General features: G+C 41.3%; 1 protein-coding gene across 2 annotated transcripts in view; it reads left to right on the plus strand.

The window, feature by feature from the left end:
- The window catches only part of sorl1 (sortilin-related receptor, L(DLR class) A repeats containing), a 77,948-nt gene that overhangs the window by 17,057 nt on the left and 38,063 nt on the right, over positions 1–22,828 (plus strand). For both annotated transcript variants that reach the window (XM_017713045.2, XM_017713043.2), the window contains exons 3-10: positions 244–372; positions 1,318–1,479; positions 1,846–1,913; positions 5,574–5,754; positions 15,697–15,798; positions 16,055–16,224; positions 18,378–18,570; positions 20,784–20,901. In XM_017713045.2, the coding sequence (XP_017568534.2) occupies positions 244–372; positions 1,318–1,479; positions 1,846–1,913; positions 5,574–5,754; positions 15,697–15,798; positions 16,055–16,224; positions 18,378–18,570; positions 20,784–20,901 (1,123 nt within the window). The remainder of the gene's footprint in view (positions 1–243; positions 373–1,317; positions 1,480–1,845; positions 1,914–5,573; positions 5,755–15,696; positions 15,799–16,054; positions 16,225–18,377; positions 18,571–20,783; positions 20,902–22,828) is intronic.

Genomic DNA, 22,828 nt, shown 5'->3' on the forward strand with positions numbered 1-22,828 from the left:
TGGCAGATGCTCATCGAAATATGAGCTACCGCTACTCTATTTATGAAAAATACATGAACAAATGTTGAATATTGGCCCACACTCTCATTCATTCAGTTTCTCATTGCTTATTTATGCAGGTTTTTAGGTGACTTGTGTATTAGCTTCATTGTAGTTACAGAAAAATTCTGAGTAGGCACTAAATAATGAATTAATATTTGAGTTTAGATTCATTTCTGAATCGCTATTCTGTGTCTTCAACAGGTCTATGTGTCCTATGACTATGGAACCATTTTCACCCATATATCTGAGAAGTTTACACTGTCTGGTGGGAAAGAGAACAGCAGGCAGGTGATCTCCCAGTTCTACCACAGCCCTGCCGACAACAAAAGGGTGAGTGTCTCTTTCTGCTTGAAATCACATGCATGGGTTGCAAGCGTTCAGCAAGGTTGGCCAAGGTCACGCTGATGTTGAACACATGTGCCGCAGTAACCTGTCTGTCAGATCCCTGTTAAAGTGACTCTTAAGCTCTGCCTCTCTCATGAGACCCAGCATAACTGGGTGAGTAATAGCCCAGAGCTGTTGCCCTTGGCACCCGGTGTAATTGCCTGCTCCAGGGAGGAACTGCCAGGTGCAAAGGCTCATGGGAGTCGTAGTTTTGCTCTAAGGGGATACTGTGATACTGCAGTGCAGCTGCACTAGCCAGCGACAGGATTTCACGCCCTGCAGCACTAGCACTACAGAATTATGAGTATTATTTGGAAGGCAAACAGCCTGAACGAATCGGCAGAGAGCTTATGTTTGCGTGAATGAATTGCCCTATTTTAGAAAAGCTAACAAATTGGTTCTGTAAAGAATGACGGAACACCCACAGTTAACGCAAAAGTAAGATATAGGCACCCCACTAAGACTCAAGCCTGACTGTCCATGCACTCTTCTTTTTATAGAAGCCTTGTCTCATAAGTATCGGCTCCCCGTGGAGACATTTGTACACACAGAAAGTCCATAGAAAATGCAGCTCATCTGTGAGCTGTTGCATGCTGTCTTGCTTTCTCTTTCTCTTTCTCTGGTTTTCTTACTCCCCAGGGGAGAACTCGTTCTCCAAGCTACAGGATCCTCATAACTGCATAATAAGAATGACTGACTGTTTCTCTATTTAAAATGGCTTGCGGAAGTGTTTTTACATATGTCTCTCAACACCAGTTGCCTGAGGGATTCATCTAGAGTGCACTGAAATCAGACCTTTTAAATCGAATTAATTCAATTATCCTGTACTGAAATGTACAGGGTATTATTTACTTGTTTTTTCATTGCTGTTTTCCTATGTTTTACTTTTAGTACCTTTTTGCGGACACCACAAACAGTTACTTATGGAACACCTTTGACTTCTGCAAGAAAGTCCAAGGATTCTCAATTCCTTTCAAGCCCACGGACCTGCTCCTGCACAGCAAGAGGCCCAACTTGGTCCTGGGATATGACAGCTCCCATCCTGATAAGCAGGTTAGTCAGAGACTTTGGCTTAGAGGTTATCCGTCAGTGTAGAGCAGTATAATTGGTATTCTTGTTCGTTTTCTACAGTATGTTGCTACCTGTCTATCTAGTGAGTCTTCTTGGGAACCTGCTGCCTCCAATTAAGAACCCAGATTCAGTTGTTTTAGTATTCTGGCTCAGTAGTGACTGTGGCCTTTTAAATATTGCATTAAATGCACTTTATAAGATATTGGGCTGTCAGCAGTTATCCAAACGCGCACAGCTGATTCATCAGTGTAGAAACTTATTTGTGAGAACTTTTCCCCCCTAAAAGTGTGGGTTTGCTGGGTTTGTTACCAGTTTTTGTTCTTTCTCTTGCTTCCTTTTATTTGAAAGCTCTGGAAGTCAGATGACTTCGGCGAGACCTGGGTGCTGATTCAAGAACATGTCAAGTCCTACTTCTGGTAAGATCAATGGCTGCGATCAAGTACTTCTAAGGAACGTTGATGTAAAACACCCTGTGAACTTTCAGATCCTCTAAGAGCATGTCCATCAAGGACTGTGGGCTCTCAAGACGTGATGTGTGGGTGTATGTAAATGTGGATAGAGAGACTTCCCTTCGTTTATTTAATTTCATGTCAAAATAGCAAGTATAAGTGTTTAGGACGAGATTAGATATAAGATAGTCCACTTGCGTAAGGCAGGAGAAGAAATCAAAGGAATATAAGGGAGGGGAAAAAAATACGTTTCCAAAACTGGAGCAAGAACATAGGTAAGATTTAAAAAAAATGGGAATCCTAACAGACAAATTTACCACCAGAACTGTCACTTCTTGCAAGAGATAAACGGCACTTAAAGCTTTTATCTTTGAGAGAGAGAGAGAGAGAGGAGAAAATCAAGCTCCACTCTTGCTTCAGACCTAAAAATATCTATAGGCGTTTCTTTCAACTGTGAGAACTCCAACACAGTACCTCTGAAAGGATGTGTAGCCTCCAAAAAGTCGTTTGACAGATTAGCTGCTGTGTTCTCAGAGTCCAGACCTCAACATCATTGAATGTGTTTGGGATTACTTGGATCATGAGAAGTTGAAAGTGCAGATTCCTGCGAAAAGCTAATGACAAGAATATAAACTGTGATAAATACCAAGGGTGGATGTTTTAAATACTGAAAAAAATGATATTATACTTAGGTGTTAAGGCTACTGTGTAATGTAATGCGAGTGGTTGGTTAGTGTAGTGGTTAACACCTCTGCCTTCTACAGTGTAGACTAGGGTTCAAACCCCCACCAGGGGCAAACACCCTACACTATACCAATAAGAGTCTTTGGGCAAGACTCCTAACACCACCTTGGCCTGCCTGTATAAAATGATCAAATTATAATTCACTCTGGATAAGAGCGTCAGCCAAATGCCATAAATGTAAACGTAATGTTCTATTAAATATGCATTTTCCTGATGCTGAAAAATGAATAACTTGTACTTAATGCCCATTTTGGCTGGAAATGAAGTAAATGAAGAATGCTCTCTGACTTTGTGTTTTTCCTATTCTTCTGTTCTGTGGGTTATTATAGTTACTACAGCTGTAACTGTTTGTGCATCTGTGCATGTGTTAATGCTAACCCAGTGCTTGCCCTGCAAGTAGCAAATGAATAGAACTCAAATGTACTCAGATCATTCAACAGAAGGTTTTTGCATGCATGTTTCTAATTTTAAGAGCATATAGCTCCTTCTTTCTTTCTTCATTCTGAAAATAAGCAGGAAATTCCAAGTTGGAGTACAGCTAGTTCTCCAAATATGTTTTTTGTTTTTGACCAAGTGTTGCGCAAGCTTGTATGCTCTGGAAATGGGGGGGGTTGTTAGGGGAAGTCAGACTGATTTCTGGGCAGAACTGTTCTATTTCAGTGAAAGACAACAGCACTCTTATTTCAGTGCTTTGTTTGGGCGGTAGTTCTGCCAGTACCCCGAGAGCCTGTCACACATATTTAGGTGCTTGTCAGGAAAGCGATACCCTGGAGTGCAGCATTTCTGACAGCATTACACCGCTCCACATTATTCTGACCCGATTACTGTAGCTGAAACATTAATAAGACTCATTGATCCAGGCCTGGGGTTTGAAACAGTCTGAGTGTGAGTGATCAAATCTCCTGGCTGTTCTTAACCATCTGTTGTGTGTGCTGTTCCAGAGCCACCAGTCCTGCTCTGTCTTTTGAACACAGCCACTGCACCTCCGTTTCCTAGTGTGTCTTGTAAGTGATGTGCTGGTAACTGCACAGGAAGGCTATGTTTATATTTGTATTCACCTACTGCACTGATGGTGCAACATTTGGCTGCTCAATTAGGGAGCGGTGGGCATCTCCACTGCAGCTGGCCATTCCACTCACTAATTAATGTCTGAATGTGTCTGGCTAGACTGGTTTCACTTCATGTCCTGCAGTGGCACGCAGAGAGTGTGTCGGAGAGATAGTGTCACGCAGCAGAGGCCTGTGGCTAATGACTCTCAAGCGCAGGAGCCTCTCTCACCATGCTGATAAACCTTCTGCCAGGCTGAGCTGCAGAGCATAGTGGGAAGGACTGTGGTAGTGCTTTGCATGACACGACGTGGCTTTTATATCAACCTTTTTGAGGCGATTTTGATGCTACAGATACTTCTAGAATTCAGATTTGTGATTGCAGATTGCCGTTTATCCTTCACCTATGCATTGGGGGTATATAACATTTTCCATCAATGCTAAAGGACATAGTCAGTATTCATGTTATCGTTTTCCTAAGCGCATGAAAAACACACTCGGAGCGTTTACTGCTAAAGCAGAAAAAAGAAGATGCAAATACACTGTGTATATGCAAATTAATGTGTTGACAGTGTCATTGTAGCAGCCGCGCTGAGAATGGTCCACCACCCAAAGAATATCTGGTCAGTGGTGGTCCCTTTCCATTGATGTAGGATGGCTGATAAATTATTAAGTAAAGCATTGTCTTAGTTGGTGTTGGTGTAGGTACAGGGAACAAACTTAATTATTGTGTGTTTCTCATTTATTTGTGTTCAACATATTGGAAAACATATAATATAAAATGCATCACTTTTGTACAATGTGTCACTTCTGTACCTCTTATGTGCAGAAGTGTGTTCACAAGTCTAGCTGTGTTGGTTGATGCTGTGTAGTGGTTAACACCTTTGCCTTTTATGCTGTAGACTGAGGTTCAGTCACCCACCTGGGTGACACTATCCGAGTAAGAGTCCTTGAGCAAGACTCCTAATACTACCTTCGCCTTCATGTGTGAAATGATCAAGTCGCTCTGGATAAGAGTGCCTGCCAAATGCCGTTAGATATGAAATGGTATTGGGATATTTATCAAGCATTTAAAAGGTTTATAAGGCCTTATAAACCTTCCTTTTCAGATGCCACACAAACTAAATATGTAGGTCTTCGTTCAGTAGCTACCTCTGTTCGGATTGTGAGGCTTCTCACTAGGTGAAGCTTCTTGTCTCCCGATATATTTTTTTTAAAAATAATGATCCCCTGAAAAGACCCGCTTTAGCCCAAAGCTCCGCCGCACTGTAAAAGGGCACTGTAAGCCGTAAGCTTTTGTCTGCTCTACGCCCCGCTGTTGAGTGCATTTAAGCCTCGGTCGTTAAATTTTGTTGGGGAGTCGGATTCGCAACAGTAGTGTGTATTTATTCGCCTCAGTCTAATCCTTTTGTCCTTCCGTTAGGAGCTTCAAGTGCCAGTCTCAACAAACAGGCCGGTGTGTTTACAGAAGAATGGGAGGCAGGCCTTTGTGCCAGGGAGCAAGAGAGTAAATCCCCAAGCCTCCCTGGCCCTCTGAAGCTATGGCCCAAACTGTCCTTATGTTCAGGCTGTGAGGTCCCGAGGCTGCTTTGCTGCATCATTTATAAAGAGGGCGCTATAATTGGTTGCCTGTGTGTTGCAGCATGGAGAGAAATGTGGAAAGCTGGTGTGACAGGCTAGGCAGAGAGAAATATTTTGATGCCTATGGAGGATCTCTGTAGTATCATCTTGTCTCTTCTTCCATATATATATATATATATAGCTGATATCTGTGTGCAGATCTTGTGGGTGGATGTGAAATGTGTGGATAATGGTGATCCTATGCGTTCTCTCTCAGGGGAGTGGAGCCGTACGACAGCCCCACCACGGTGTTCATCCAGAGACACGAACCCCAAGGTGTCTCCAGCATCCTCAGCAGCACCGACTTCTTCCAAAGCGAGCAGAACCGCCACGTCATCCTGGAGAGGGTGGACAGCTTTCAGCTCAGAGACAAGTACATGTTTGCCACAACCACCAGGGTAAGACGCTGCCTCTGAGATTAGTGATGCACTGATTTTCAGATTGGAATAATGTATGTTGGCTCGCAAAAGGGGAAATTATATTTTAAAGGCTGTTTATCTGGACAGAAAGAATTTATTTGCTCAGAAAATTATTGGGTTTTAAATAGGTAGAAAACTAAATAGCAGAATAAAATTGACCTTTTTGATGAGCCACCAGGAACTAGGTGTCAGTTTACAGGATGATGATACGTATTTTAAATTATACTACTGCTTTCCATTGAATAAGCAAAGCCATTGGGCACACCCATTTAATTCTTTACACACATGCATTATTGATCTTTTGCCTCATAGTGTAAATCTTTTTAAAGGCTTCCTAGTTTGTTTTTTTGGTAATGTATCTTGGAGTCATTGAAAGGCTAGTCATAATTTTATAATTTATGATCATAATTTTTATTGTTCACTTAAGTATGTCTTTATTATCCAGTCTATTAGCAAAATGTTGATCACTCAACTGTCAAATAATTAGTAGATAACTGGATTACTAATATCGATAGAGACCAGCCTGGTGCTGTTTTTGTTGTTTTTCTGCTTCCATAAGTTTTATATGTCCGGAAGGCTAAACATTCATTTTTAATGATGTTTCCAGGCGAACGTTAAAGAAATAACTCCAGCTCTGCAATATGTAACAAGGTTGTTCGAGCTCTAACAATTGCTGGCAGCCAGTGTGTTTGACCCCAGAAAAGGTCTGGATTAGTGATCAGTAATGGATGATGAACTCCTAGTAATGCTTTTAGCTTGTGCCAGCACTACAGAGGAAGTGACATTAGCTTTTGCCAGGAATGAAACAGACTTTGGTTTGCCTTCGAGGAACTGTTCATGTTCCTTGCTGTATCATGCTTTCCAGGTCCCTAATCACATTTCGTATATGAATGTCACCTTGTAATATTTTAGCAGAAGACAGCACATTTCCTATTTGAAAGCTATCATTTTAAACGTCATACTCAGCGTGCATGTTCAGAGCATGATGGGTCAGCATTGTTTTCTTTATCTGAAAGTGCAGAATTTTTTGGGTTATTAGCAGAACTGGCTTTAGACAAGGCATGCAGCATGAGTTGCTTGAAACCTACATGTAACTAAATTACACTACAGTTGCGCGACGTTTGCAACTCATTTGAAACTCAGCCGCAGCAGTTTCAAGTGTTTCGACATCATGGAACAAGTTTCATGAAAAAGCCAGGCAAAATGCCAATAATACATCATGTGATCACATCAAACATACTTTCACTCAAAGCAGCTGCAACAGCTGTTTAAACAGCTGCTTGTGCCGTCGTTTATTTTCCGTTGTTAACCTGCTTTTATAATGATTTAGCTAAATCACTTTTCTCCTCGCTTGATCACCTTTTTCACAGAGCTCAGATTCATTTGGGATCCAGATGATGATGAATTATTACAGAAGAAGAGACTGAGACGCGGTTTGCGATGAAATTGTGCTGCTTCGACAGAATGAATAAGACGTAACACTAATAAAAGGCTGCATCTGTAATGGCTACTGTAAACATTCGTTTTCACATATAACAGACTAATGGATTGATGGCCTTGCATGTGGATGGATGGATGGATAGATAAAGGACAGGAAAATAGAACAGGGATGACAGCTGGGGCAAACAGAGATAATAAAAATGCTGCGAATATGTAAATTACACCTCATGGATGACTTTATAGCGAGAATGATATGGTGTATAAAAGAACATAAGCTGGTGATTTATATAATAGTGCAACTGAATGTGTTGCAACTTCGTTTAGCTGTCAGGTTGCATGGAAATTATGTTGCAGGTAACTTTCAACATGCAACTAGTTGCATGAAAGTTTCGCAGTGTAAAGCCAGCTTTAGCAATACCAGTTGTTGGTTGTGCATCACTGAGAGCAGCACCGTGAAGTGTTGAACTTCAGGGCTACTCATTCTGTTGCATTAAAATTCAAAGTGATGTCCAGTGTGGCTGCAGGTTTTTGTTCAGTTGTTTGAAGACTGAGACTGTTTTCACACCTAATTTGTTTGCTAAAGTCTGCAGGTTGGGTACTGTTCAGTGGCCAAACGTGCCAAGGGTGGTGTTGCTGTTCTTTGATTGGTCATCCCTTACTTACATAAAAATTGTATGTAATAAAAATGTGGCCTGTAGAAAAGTTATGGCACGTTGACTTATGTCGGTGTTGTTTTCTAACTATATGTTAAGCTCAGTAAATAAATAGAAACTGTGCACTAAAATTAGCAGAAAAATGCCGTTATTAAGTGTGTTCTCTGTAGAGGATTTGTTAACTTATTTTCACTTGGAAAATCAACAAGACACTTCATTTGACAGGGGGTGTTCAAACTTTTGCAAAAAGTTTGCAAAAAAATACTCTCTTGGTGTGATAAATCTTTATTTATCCTGTATAAATTCAAAAAAAGTTATTATATCAACACATGCACCGAAAGCATACTGTAGCTGTCATGTCAATAAAATATATTTAAATTTTATTATGCTGATATTTGCTGTTCTACTTTTTGGTCAAAATTTTTTTTTCACTGATCATATTTATTAGTTGCATATATTCCTACGTTTTTAGGTTGGAAAGCTCGTTTGGCCCACAGAGCACAAAACTGTAATGAGTTAATGACTGTGTTTTGCATGTCTTACAAAAATACTTTTCAAATTGTTTAGCAAAAAGCAAAATGTGTTAGGTTGTACCCTCCTCTCCCTGACCTACAGCTGTGCAAGAATATTGAGGATTTCTGCAAAATGACTTTTCATATTTATGGTGATCGTCATGTATGTGTAAGCATTGGCTACATGATCCTCATAAAGGTATCAGTACTGAGGCTTAGTTCTCTGTCTGAATTTGAGGTAGATCTCTACCAGGCTCAAGTCAATAGATTATCATTATAGATTGCCATGGTTTCTCTTGGCGTGCATTTTCAAACTATTACCTTTCAGTGCCTTGTTCTTGCATATGAAGAGATGAAGAACCCAGCTGGGTTCTATAGTGTAATCTATAGTGTGCCTTGGCCTTTGAAACAGCCTGCTTTTAAACGGTATCCAATCAAGAACATTTCATACCGGTGTTCAATTAGCCACCACTGACTGTTTGCACTTTGCAGGGACTCTGTAGCCAGATTCAGCACTGACTGCGTCTAAAAGACGGTTTTACCTTCTGAGAAAGCTAGCTTCTGCGAGAAAGCTCCTCGATGCTGCCTTTGTAATTCGCACCCTCTCCTTTTCAACCAGCAAACAATGCCTTTCCACTACAGTCTTCCGTTACGGCTCCTCTCCCAATTTTAACTGCAAAAGGGAGCTGGCATTCCATCGGAATCCATGGCAGTGCACTTGGGAGTAAAACAATTGGGTTTTGTTATGTTTACAACTTTGGGATCAGTTTGTTATCGCAACCAGCATTCGGTCGGTGAGTGTTTATCTCTAAATTTCAGTGGTTAATCATTCCCCTCTGTGTGTGCTGGCTCTTAACCAAGCTTGACCACAGCAAATGTTTGGACTGCTAAAATAAATCCTGAGCCACCTTAACCAACCGTCTGTCGAACCTTATGCATCATTGGCCGGTCCGGCGATTTGCTGCTGTCTGTGTTAGAGAGGCAGTGTGGTCCTTGACCTCAGTAGTGGGTGAACAGTTTTAATAAACAGCATGGAAGTATTAGGCCTTAGGAGTGATATGAGCAGAAAATATATTTTACATAATCAAAGATTATTTTAAACTCTATAGAAAACAAATATCTTGATCTGATGTATTAGCGATGCCAATTTTGGCCATTTTAAATTTTTTTTTTGTTTACCAATAACTGCCATTAGTCGGTAATTAATTATTAACCAGCAAGCCTAAAATCAAGAATGTGATCCTCAAACTCTTGAAAGCTGTCCCTGTCAACTAGGCCAACTGGGTGATGTGATGTATTCGGATATCAGTGATAATGGACAAATAACCTGCTGGTGATGTGTTAAAGGCGATAATCGCCATTTTGGTTAAAGAACTGGGAGAGAATTAGAGTACTAGGACTGATTTATCTTTAAAAGCTTGAAAAATAAGCAGTGCTTTGGAACTTCAGCTCACCTCAAAGTGATGCTGCGGGAAAAAAAAGAGCTTAAATGACAAAGTTAGTGTAGAGCAGCAAAATTAACTCTAACCTGAAGAGAAAGTTCCTCTGATCCTCATTTATGGCTGGGGAACAGTATTTTCTATACAGATTAAGTGTGTCAATGGAAAAACAGCTCCTTTTTTAATGTGAAAAGTCTGTGGACAAGCCTTTGGAAATCACTTGCAGCCTAAAGTTTCTCTAGCAGGAAGCACAAGTCTGTGAATCTACAACAAAAGAAGCTCAAGAGTGCGTATTTGTAACATATATTGTAATGACAGATAAAGAGGTCCCCAAAAGTATGTAAGTGCTTCCTTTTTTTTGGGACGAGGGGGCAATATTACCACTAATCACAATTTATTTTTCAACTAGACAATTTCATGCTAATTATAATTTTTAGATATCACCCAGGTGTACCGTCACCCATATCCCCAATATCTATGTGTGTTTTCCTCTCACTGCTGTGCGTCACTATGAACAAAATAGTGGTCCATTTTTAGCTGCATGCTTTTTCCTTTTAATAGGCCCATGTAGTGCCTTTAGTGCTCTCATGCATACAGTTCAAAAACGTTTCTCGACTTGAATCATTAACCCATCTGTTCAGATAATAATAATGTTAGTTTTTTTTTTTTTAAACCAGTAAAAACTCAAATTAATTTGACATCCCTGTGGTGTATTACGCAAATGTACGTCCCAGTATACTGAGTATAAAAAAGATCCAACAGGTAACGCTAGCTGTCTTAACAACTCCTCTAGTTGGTGCTGTTGCAGATGGATGGCTTGATGACTTCTCCGTCTCCATCTGGCGAGTAAAAGGGAACGAGTCACCATCTAGTGATTTGCAGTAGCAAGTTTCTAAGCTTAAACTGAGTTTAAGAGCAGAACAGCTTATTAATGTGATCAGAAGACACACATTTTTGATTAAGGCTCAGGCATGTGTGCTGTGTAAGCAAGGATGGTGTAGGCGGTGTCAAAGCAGGTGAAGGAGTGGCAGCTCCTAATACCGCAGATCCACACGCTTTTAATGAACTTGTGGCTCGCTCTCCCTGGGGTGCTTTAACCACTCATGCATCACTTACCCTCGCTCCAGTGGCCCGTGCTGCCATATGGTCGTGTTGTCAGTGCAATGCTGCGCAGTGCTCATGCCAAGGAGTGCAGGCTGCGCACACACACACAGCCAGGGTTTCATAACTGTTCTTTTGTGTTAGGCCTATCGTGTAATGGTTCATAACAGTGGTTATGTTAGGAACTGTGGTTGTAGGTCGTCAAAAGGTTCCGTCTGTCTGTAGCCGAGCGGAACAGTTAGACTTTTTGTCAGATGTGCTGCTCCGTATGTAAATGACTTCTCTGGTATTTCCACAGCTAGTTATGGAAGAGTTACTGTTTTGCCTTCACCCTTTATTTTGCCTTTATTTTGTCATGATTTTACACCTAACTCTTCCTTATGGAAGTTTATTTTCCTCCATGACCTGATAGACTTAAAATGGGCTAATCACAGTGGTGCTTTACTGACCACGCAAGTCTCTGCGGTGCCTGGGCTTTGTATTTGAAGAAGATAATGTCATAGTGACCTAAGGATATTAGATCTCCAACAGGGCCGAATAGACAAACAAGAGCAGCCTGGCGCAGCTTTGTGGGGTTGGAGTCCTTTCAGCAGGGCTGGCAGGAGATGTCTCTTTGCTGGAGGGGGATGTGTGCTGACAGACTTGCTGAAGTCTTGGAGGAAATCAGGGCTGTGGGTGGCCCACCGCTGACCCCAGCAGGGCTGACCTGATCAGGGCTGCTCTCTCTGGCTCTTTCTCCTTTGCCAGCTTCAGAGAAATTTCACAGTGAGTCAGGACTGGAAAGAGTCACTCACAAATCAGAGTGCATCAGTGTCTCTGCGGAATCTTCCCTCTCTCTCTTGCTCTTTTCCTCACTCTCCCACCCTCCTATCTTCCACCCAGCTAATAGGATTACTATAATGAATATCACAAGCGCTTTTGGCAGCGAGAAGCTTCTTAGGCTAATTAAAGCTCCGGAAATGGAGGTTCCTTTCGTTTGAGGGTTTTCTCCACAAAATAGCATAGAGATCCATAGTAATAATTAAGCTTCCCCCCACCGCTTCGTGGTCTTCATTTCTCTGCAGTTCTTTTAAACGATGAGCTGCTTTTTGAGTGCAATATGAACTCTGATAAAGAAATCTTCTCACGCTTGGCAATTTGGAACACTTCCTCAAGGTTTCTCACATTCCAGGTGATGGAGCCGGAGACCGGATCGATATGTTAATCATTCTACTTTTGCTTTCAAATGAGCTGTATGTGCCTCACTCTTATGAACGTTCGCTAGCAGGGCAGCTACATTGGGGACACAGGCGTGCTAATTGAACTGGCAGATCTCCCAACACACATTTTCACCCTGACCATGCTGCAGAGCTGCAGAGTAGATCTACAAGCCAAAGGTTCTGCTTGTGAGTCAGGCCTGCTGAAAGATGGCAGAGATTTCCAGCACAGTACGGCTCTTGTTTTCCCAGATAAATGCCTCCCCCACAACAACAGGGAAAGTGCCTCTAAGAGCCAAATATGCATAAAGCCAGCAAGAATTAACTCCATTCATGCTGGCAGACCTTTCGGAATTCAAAAGAAATTTCTCATCGGCTGGCTGCTGCGGTAGATAGTAGATTTAGGCAACACCCATGTTCTCACATGCCTCTGTGGAGGTGCAAAAACTAACTGTGTGTTCTGTGAGCAGTTAACCAGCTGGACACTCGAGAGTGCTAAGAGGAGGTCAGATAAACATGTTTGTCACCTGGGTGCTAATGGACCTCATCCCTTGGTAACCCTACACCGTCCTCCCTCCCAAAAGCAAAAAACGAAACCCTACTATTACAAAATGCTTCGGTTACTTAGATGACTTGGCAACACCTGAAATAAAAAGTAGTAGTTTATTTTGATGCCTGAGAGTATTGATATTGAATTGATTGAAATTTAAATAAGCAGATATTTTTTATATATATATATATATATATATATATATATATATATATATATATATATATATATATGCATTGATATTTAACCCTCTAAGGCAGACACAAAAATGTGTCTGTTTCTGCTGTTTAACCTGCTGTTTAATCATGATTTCTCAGTTCTGTTGCTGCCTTTATTTTTATTCAGTTTGTCTTCTAGGCTACTTCTTTGAACAAGAAACCAAATGTGAGTTTAAGTTACATGAGTTGCTCTCATCATTGCTTTGGCTTATTAATCTTAATTACAATATGAATTACATATTTAGTCTGTGCAGCGATAAATGAAGCCTTCTGCATCTTTTGCACAGTGGTAGAAACATGGTAGCGCTGAAAGCTCAGCTTTTACAAGTAAAAAGTGATTTAATGATTCTAGCTTTGGAAACGACAGTGTGTACATGATGTAATTTCCCTACTAGTACACTAACTTAACTTTTTTGTGGTGTTTTTTTGCCCATTACCAAGCTCATCTGACACAACTTGTTTTCATTTGACTTTTTTTTTCTCTATAAAAATTACACCAAAGGAAATTATACACACGCTTGTAAAAGTTAAAAAGAAATCAGATTTCTAGAAAGGAAACCTGCCGTTCACATAGGCAGGCAAATGTCAATGACTTGAGAGTCTGTTATTGGTAGTTTCACCAGTTCAGTTGTTAACAGTTTGTTTAACAGCGTTGGTAGATGAGCTGTAGAAGAGTGCAAAAAAAAAATGCAGACAGTGAAACAGGAAGAGACGGGTGGAGGAACACTAAACGAAAGTGTCTCTTCACAGCGGTCTCTTGGCTCCCTTTAGCCGTATCAGTTTTGCATATTCAAAACCGATTCGCTTTTTGTGTCTCTCCCTTGGCTCTGGCTTGAGCCCTTGTCACCGCGCCGTCAGCTCTTTCTCTTTGCTTCTCTCAGCAACGGCGGCTTGTTCCAGAAACACTTCTCTCACCCTTGCTGTGCTCCTCAGGCCAGATTGTGTTTTGGCTGCCTGCGACACCACTGCAGTCTGTTCCTGGAGACGGCAGTTAACGGGCAGATAAATCAATACAATGGATGGCGTGCGTCAGGCCCGATAGAGCAACGGACGCTGTGTGCCGCCAGAGAGCAGGAAGTGCTTCGCTGGCTGATCAGGGGAAATTCATTCATGCTCGGCCCACAGTCCACAGTCTGTCAAGCTTATGGCTCGGTCTGTGGTCTGCAGGGAGTGTGGGTGGGTGGAGGGAGGGGGGGGGGGGTGCGTCTCTCATCCCACCTTCCCCCTGCGACGCTTGTTTGTGTTCTTTGGCGTCCTTTCCCATCTTGTGAGCCTTTTGGGCTCTGGCTGCTAATCTGGAATGATACTATAAACGTAGTGAAGTTTCGCTTTGAGAACAAGCTCCTGATAACTCGATTGTACCTTTCGCCCCCCCCCTCTGAGTTTTGCTTTGCTGCTGCTGTGTTATTACGCACCACTTCCTTGACCATCTGGCCTCCTTTTTTTTTTTTTATTACGCAAGGATAATGAGGTATCATCACCATCTCTTGTTCAGCCAGTTTTAATCCAACATAATTCTAAAAGACTGTTATCCACTGTTTACTGCTAATGATATCAAAGCTCTGCTTCATCCATTTAGTCCACATGGCTGAGCCTGATGTGTGTGTTGTGGTGAGAGTAGGTCTGATCTCGGCACCTTTCGCACATTTACCACACGGGCCGACTTGCAACTTCAAGATCGTATGTGCTGGAGGTTGTGGTACAAGGAAGAGATATTTATCTGGGCTCTGAGTAGTTTGCAGGTATAGAGAGACCCGAGTGAGCGAGCGAGAGAGAGAGAGAGAGAGAGAGAGAGAGAGAGAGAGAGAGAGCTAGCTCTTAGCTGGTGATATAGACAGCTCAAAGCTACTTGGACAGGAAGGACATAGCAGAACTGATCTCCTGAAGCTTGTGCTTGTAACTCATAAAAGACTAATTCCCTTCTCTTTTATCTTCGAAAAACACAGGCTTTTACACATCAGCCTAGGCCTGGGCATTCGTTATTACAAATCACTCCTACGAGCTGTAGATACAGGACCCTACTGAATACAGCGCCAGTGAAAGATATTCTGTCGGCTGATGCTGGCTGGCTGTCTCACATCATTTACTGTGATAATACATGTTAGTTTATGGTGGCCTTCAATATCACCTTTATGTGATAAAGTCTTCAAAGAATTGAATGAATAAAATCTTTCTCTTGTGACCTTCTTTTGTAAAGAGGTGCCATGGACTTAAGTCAGAGGCAGTTGTGCAGAAACAGTTGATTGTGAGGTGGTCTGATTTGTCTCGAAGGCCACACAATCCTACATTTTTCTTGTTTTATTTTGACCTCGACTTATGATGTTAATATGGTTTCATGTACCAAAACAGTCATAATTCATTTAACATGACCATTTTCCAACCTCTCTTTATCACTACTGTGTTACTGTGCCTATTTGTCTGTAGAGGATGCGTCGACTTTTCACTTAGAAAAACAATAAAACATGTAGCTTGACCAAGGGCACCCAAACTCCTGTTCTGAATGGTCACCCTGTATTTTGCATCAATCAAAAAGAAGTGCAGGCTGAAACACTTCTTATAACTTCAGTGTGAACAGGTGGAGTTAAACTACTGTAGGCTGAAGAGGTTGATGTATGTAAATGTGCTGCTTTTCATGACCTCATGACAAGAATGAATTCAGAACAGGACTTAATTTCTGTATGTGGACTGTATGGACTGCAGACTTTTTAGAGAATTTTTCTATATGCTACAAACCCTTTTTTTTTTTTTTTTTTTTTTTTACTTAAATGATATGATATGAACACTTTGACAAAAGCTTTGCATGTTCACACAGACACTGCTCGGAAGCCATGAGCCGCAGTCAGTCCAGCTGTGGGTATCCTACAACCGGCAGCCCATGAGATCAGCCCAGTTTAATACCCGTCACCCCATCACCGTGAGTACTGACCACTTCACCTGACAAGTTAATATTGCCATTTTGCAAATGTAATCGCAAGGCTAGTTGCAAAAAATGACAAATGTGGCAGAAATGTGAAGTATGTTATGCCAAACAAGACTGTCCACACAGCAATGTCTCATCAAATTCAAATAATAAAATATCTCCTTTGTAATATTGATTAAAAGTCAAGAATCCACCCTTATGCCTGGTGTTAGACCTATCATGTGATTCTGTCTCTCACTGTCTTTTACAGGAGTACTACATAGCGGATGCCTCAGAGGATCAGGTGTTTGTTTGCGTGAACCACAATAACAACTCCACGCACCTGTACATCTCGGACACGCAGGGTCTGGCCTTCTCTCTCTCGTTGGAGAACGTTCTGTACTACAGTCCTGAGGGCTCAGGAAGCAACACTCTGATCAGGTAGTGAGTGCTGTGCTATGTATGTGGTGGAACAGATTTCATCAGTCATTTAGCTAATTGAGCCCATGCACTAAATGTCAATAACAAATACCAAATGTAAGAGTAGCACAGCATGTGCTACCCCTGGAGGAAGAATGAGGCTGGAACCAAGAATGACGGTGACGGCAGCATTTCCACACAACATAAACAAAAACAAGAAAACTAAATGCTGATAATGTCTAAACAAATAATCAAATGTCCGGCGTAGTACAGTGACCTCAGGGGCAGGACTCGGGCACTTTTCTCTAAATGTCTCTAACGGCTGTCCTCGTCTTCCCCCTGTCTTTTGTGGCCCTTGCCAGTGACATGGCCTTGCCTCTGCCTCTTGTGGCTGTCATTGTTCTCCCTCTGTCTCTCACGGCTGTTGTCCTCCTGCTGTTGTCTCTCGCAACTTTCATCGGTTCTGTCTGCAAAATAAGACTGTGAGCAACCTTTCATCAAATTGAATAATAAAATGATTTATTATCAATTAATAAATGAATAATGCGTATTATCGATTTTATTATTAACGATAATAAAGCGCATTATCGATTAATGTTTTATCCCCCCGATTCAGTTGAAGCCAGTTCCCACTCATTAGTTATGTCTCCCCTGTCACACGATGAGGGAGGGTGGGTGAAGACTTCTTCTGAGGCACGTACCACCACATCTTTTCAAACTACCTCTAATGTAACATCATCGGACAACTCGGCACTAACTGACAATTCTGTTACATCAGCTAATAGATGCTCACGTTGGCTTGCATCTTACTGAGTAAGATCTCGCCTCCCCTCCGGAGGCAGCAAGGCTTGTTAGGCTGTCTTGGAATCCCAGCCACAGATTGCAGCTTCATTGCTGAGGATCAGACTTGTGATCCTCTCTTAGACAGTTGAGCTGCTTGTCTGCTTGTTTTAATGAGCTACAAGTATAAGTAATTCATATACATCTACAACATTAATTCAACATTGCTGCCAGTAAACATGTTATACGCTGCTGTATTTTTCTTACTTGGAACACGTTCCACAAGCTCCATTCAGTCCTAGAGACAATGTTCTGTGCATCAGTGTCTGAGAGACTTTGGCTCTGCATGGCTCTCCTTGTAAGTAACTCATAAGTGGGTTTGTGAGGTCTCTCTGAGGATTCCAGTGCTCGCGTCCGTAGCCTGCACTCTCCTCTTCATGGTTCTGGCACAGAGCAATCCTTCATTCTGCTCGGCTGGCGCACCGATTCCCTGCAGTAGAGAGGAGTTTGCGCTGGGCCAAGCCCCTGATCTCTAGCACAGCTGCCCTGCTGCAGCACCACTGCCTGCAGTGCACCATGCAGATGAGCTTTTTCACCTTCTGCAGCAGAAGTAAATACCTCTGAATCTACAGTACCGCTCACAAGCTTGGAATCAGTTATACAAAATCAATTAAGTTGCCAATACGTGTCTGTCAAACGATTAAAAGAATTAGTTATGATAAATCACAGTTTGTTTAGTTAATTGTGATTTAATCACATTAATCTTGGATTTCTGTTTTAAAAGAAGTACATTTTATTATAGCTTTATGACTGAACTAAATGAGCTTCATCAGAAAGTATTTATTACTATTTATTACCTTCATGTGAATGCAGGGTGAACATAATATTGCATGCATTATTTAGAAATTTTTATCACTAACGTCCTGTGAGAGCAACAGTGGCTGCATGTTCTATTCCTTCACATTTGCAGCCTCTCACTGTCATACCACTGATTTATATTTGAGAACAGGAGCTTTCCATTTTTCAGTAGCTTTTGGTAGGTTGTTTATTTATCTGTAGTTCCCCAAGCACTGCCCAGCATAGTCTGCCTAAGGCGTCCTACAGTGCTAATATTACTGATATTGCTGGAATCAGCGGTGTATTTTGCTTGTAATGACATTTTACACTTGATGGACTTCAGTCATTATAGAGAAAATAGTGAAAATAACTGTGTCAAGTTATATAAAAAGCAATCAATGGAAATAACAATTTAAAAGCTGGATTTAAATGTCCAGTGTACAGTGTGTGTGTGTGTATAATTGTTCTAAAAATCATCTAAACATGGCATATGCACTATGTATAAGTATATCCACAATGTGGAATTATTGAGTAAATGGCAGTTTCTGTGTTTCCAGGTACTTTGCTAATGAGCCTTTTGCTGATCTGCACCGCGTGGAGGGCCTACGGGGCGTGTTCGTGGCCACACTCATAAACGGTTCGCTTAGCGAAGACAATATGCGTTCAGTCATCACTTTCGATAAAGGGGGCACCTGGGAGCTGCTGCAGCCCCCTGCCGCTGACAGCCTCGGAGGAACCATTGACTGCCAGGTAACCATCGACTACCAGATCTAAAGAAGTGGTCAACATGTATGTGCTAGAAACACAAGCCAAAAAAAATTATTTTATGAATGTTATTTTAATGAATGTATGCTTTTATAAATAAATCAACTTATTTTAAATAAACAAAGTACTGAACCCAAAGCTTCACTGTGATAAAGATATGGACAAGGTAAGACACACCTTCATGCACTTAGGCCGAATCTAGTATAAGTTAGAAAACCATTGCTAAGCTGGTCTGGTCAGTAGCCTTAACTGATAATCGATGGTGTACAGTAAGAGTAATATGCCATTAGGACAGCCAAAGATTTATTTTGTAATGCAACCAAAGTGTACCAGATAAATTCTAATTATTTTTCTAAATTGCAGCATAATTTTACTGTTAACCTCTTAAACTCCTTGGAACCATCAGTGGTTCCAAAATGCCCTTTGTCATATTCTTCATAACTTTCATATTTCACATTTCACATTTCTACATTCAAAAAGTGGGTGTCATATGAGAGCTGTAACTGTCTTCTTTCCTGTGAAATAGATGGGTGATGTCATTTTAAACCCTTATAATAGAAGAAGCTGAACTTTTTATTTATTTTTTTGGTCTACTGAAAGTTCACCCATTTTCCACAAATCTGGGCTATAAACTATAAGCAGGTGGCATCTCTTTCAGCAGTAAATTGTAAGCATATAGCAATATGTGCATGATAATAAAACAAATTTTCTGTTAATTTGAGGGGAGCATTTACCAAAAAAATGTAATAAATACAATAAAATTGCATTCATTTCATACTGTTACTGAATAATTTGCCTTATGATTTGGTCATGTAAATTCAGATAGATAAAGCAAAATATACCTTGGAGAATAAGAAGTTAAGGTGAATAAAGTCAATAGCTGCATCCATCCAAAGGATTTTTTCAAGAAAAAATCTTTTAACATTTCAAAAAGTTTGTTGGTGTTGGCCATTGAAACAAATACTCTGATATTTTATGAATGACAGCATAACATTTTCTGGTCAGTTTTGGCAGATTCATTGTTTGGTGATACTGAACTTTTGCATGAACCTACAATAAAAAAAGTAATACAATTGTTTTATTTATATATATATATATATATATATATATATATATATATATATATATATATATATATATATATATATATATATGTGTGTGTGTGTGTGTGTGTGTGTGTGTGTGTGTGTGTGTGTGTGTGTCTATGTGTGTGTGTGTGTGTGTACAGTGTAGGTTTATAAACATTTGCAGGATAGACTCATGAAAAATGCCTGGCAAATACTTTTGGCAGACCATTCAGACCACTGCACTGCCAGGCTGTTGAAAACATTACCAGTTCGTGATAAAACACCCTTTGCCCACCAGACGAGCAGAAGCCATGTTCATTAAAAGTACTCTGCAGACCACAGCTGTAAACAGAGGCTTCAGAAGCTCCTAATGTGAGAGTGAGTGTTGTTTATGGTGCTGAAGTGTGTGTGTGTGTGTGCGTGTGTGGGTGTTGTTGCGGGAGGAAGTGGTGGTGATGTTTGTTTATAGACTGTTTTTCTGAGCACACAGTAAGTCTAGTTTAATAACCCCACTGCTTAGAGCTTTACTGAAGACTCCCTTTTGACAGTCAAATAGAGTTTAAAGTTTAGACTAAACTCGTTCTTTGTGTGACTGTTAGTGTCACACCATTGTGAGTGATTCATCCAGTGACCCTGTTTTAACTCTTAACTCTCTCTCTCCCTCTCTCTCTCTCCCTCTTCCTCCCTCCCCCTCTCTCTCTCTCTCTCTCTCTCTCTCTCCCCCTTTGTCTCTCTCTTTTTTTTGTTTCTCATTCTCGCTCACCCTTTTTTTCCTTCTTTCTTTCTTTTTCTTTTGTCTCATTTTTTCTCTTTTGTTTCTTATTCGTTTTTCTTTTTTTGCACTTTTTTTTCTTTCTTGATTTTCTTTTTTCTTTCTATTTCTTTTGTCTCATTCTTTCTCTCTACCCCCTTTTTTGTCTTTTTTGTGCCCTTTTCTCTCTCTCTCTCTCTCTCTCTCTCTCTCTCTCTCTCTCTCTCTCTCTCTATCTCTCTCTATCTCTCTCTCTCTTTCTCTCTCTCTCTTTCTCTCTCTCTCTCTCTCTCTCCCTCTCTCTCTTTCTCTCTCTCTCTCTCTCTCTCTCTCTCTCTCTCTCTCTCTCTCTCTCTCTCTCTCTCTCTCTCTCTCTCTAGCTCTCTAAAGGTTGTTCTCTGCACTTGGCTCAGCGGTGGAGTCAGCTGTTGAACATTCAGCTGCGCAGGATGCCTATTCTGTCTAAAGAGTCTGCACCTGGCCTCATCATGGCAACAGGTGGGTCACATGACCAGTGTTTGCTGTAGCTTCTCTGCTCACATATCCCCCAGAGTGTGTTTATGTGCCTCTGAGAGAAGTGTGAGGAAACCAAACTGTTGAGGCCTCCACATCTCTTTTTCAAGACCAACTGTGCGTGCGTGCGTGTTTTCAAGCCCCCACTGAGACCCCAGTATGCTCACCATGCAGCGTGTAATGATAGGGGGCAGCGCGTGTTGCTCCAGATCGTGCCTCCTTGTGCTCACCCCTTTCACGCCTGCTGGAAAACATTGATTTTCCTCTCCGCCAGTGTCTGGAAGCCTCACTCGTCCTCTCTGTTCTTTCTTTCTGTCTCTCTCCGTTTGCCGGCAGCAGCCCTTTAATTAAATGATTATTAGGTAATGGGCAGTGAGGAGAGAGGAGAGGAGCGGGATTTGTGAAGATGTCTACCCACTCTAGGCGCTATCTCTGCGACACAGATGTGCTAATTATTGCTGTTTCAGCCTCCAGCTAATCAACACACGCTTTCACACATACACACACACACACACACACACACACACACACACACACACACTGACACAGCACACTGCAGCCTGCAGCAGCACTCGCAAAACTTCAGCATTTCATTAAAAGACTGCAAAACAGGAAGATGTGGAGAGGTTTTCTCTGTGAGGCAGATACCCTGAAGTTGAGCTAGCTCTTTGTTAGATCTGTGAGACAACAAGATACTGCAACAATGGCAAAAGCCATGCAAGCAGCCTTTATTCTCCTTCAGGGAGTGTAAAGAGTAACAGTGCAGTCTCCACCTTACTGACCAAGGGCTGGAGAGGTCCTGAGGGAGGCAACAGCATTTCTGAGGTCCTTGTGGTTGCAATGAAGGTGCGATCTGAAGGCTTGCTGTATTAAGCCTTTCACGTCAGTGCCTACATGCCCGGTTTATGGGCTGTGTGCGTTAGGCTTGCACAGTGTATTTTTTTTTTTTTTTTTATCATTATTGTAATATGAGCTTCCATTAAAATACATTGAAAAGTGCTGCAATGACAGAGCAGGTCAAATATCACACACAGCACCGAAGTGATGTAATTAGAGGCCCAGCAAGTGCAAAGAGTAAAATGTATGGACGGTAAGGTTCATATATGAAGCATTGATAGCTACTATCGCAACATATCACTGTTATCGTAAGAAAACCTTTGTATCTCGAGAACTTTACAGGAGAAGGACAAAACCTTACTGTTAATGTAAGTTAATGGATCCAGACATTTTTGGTCATTTCTTTTGGTTCATTCGTCATGAAAGTTACACACAATGTAATGGCAACAGTTATTTCCAAATTATGTTAAACTGAAAAACGACGACAATGGAGATACAAGGAGATACGTTTGTCCCAACAGCAGCAATATTTACAAATTATAAGGAGACTTCTTAAGGAATCAGAAATGTAGTAATGCATCATCTTACCAAAGAAAGAAAACTGTTTACTGTGTTTCACAAATGGTGTATTACATGTATGTTGTCTTTTGTAGAAGGGAGGTACAGTTGCTACAGAATATAAGAGGTATGATCATCGACCTGTTGAGGCCAATGGGCAAAACATTGTCATCTCTTTGTGAGCCTCTTGCTGTTTTAGTTAACATTGAAAATAAATCCTTGAAAGCTGCAGTCTGTGATTGCAAACATGTTTTATTTGGTTTTGTTTCATTTTCCCCCCCTATTTTCTCTCCAATTTAGTTATATCTCATTCCACCCAAACAATACCACCAGCCCTAGGAGGGCAAAGGCTAGCACAGGCTTCCTCTGAGACCTGTGAACTGTCACCGCATTTTTTCGAACTGCCGCTCACACAACGTCTTTGGAAAGCCACATGTGCTTGGAGGAAAGCGCCAACCACCACTTCTGTTATGTGAGCAAACAGGTGGGGGAGACGGGGGCCATCCTACCTGACCAG

Source organism: Pygocentrus nattereri, chromosome 17, assembly GCF_015220715.1.
Source record: "Pygocentrus nattereri isolate fPygNat1 chromosome 17, fPygNat1.pri, whole genome shotgun sequence".
Taxonomy (NCBI): Eukaryota; Metazoa; Chordata; class Actinopteri; order Characiformes; family Serrasalmidae; genus Pygocentrus; species Pygocentrus nattereri.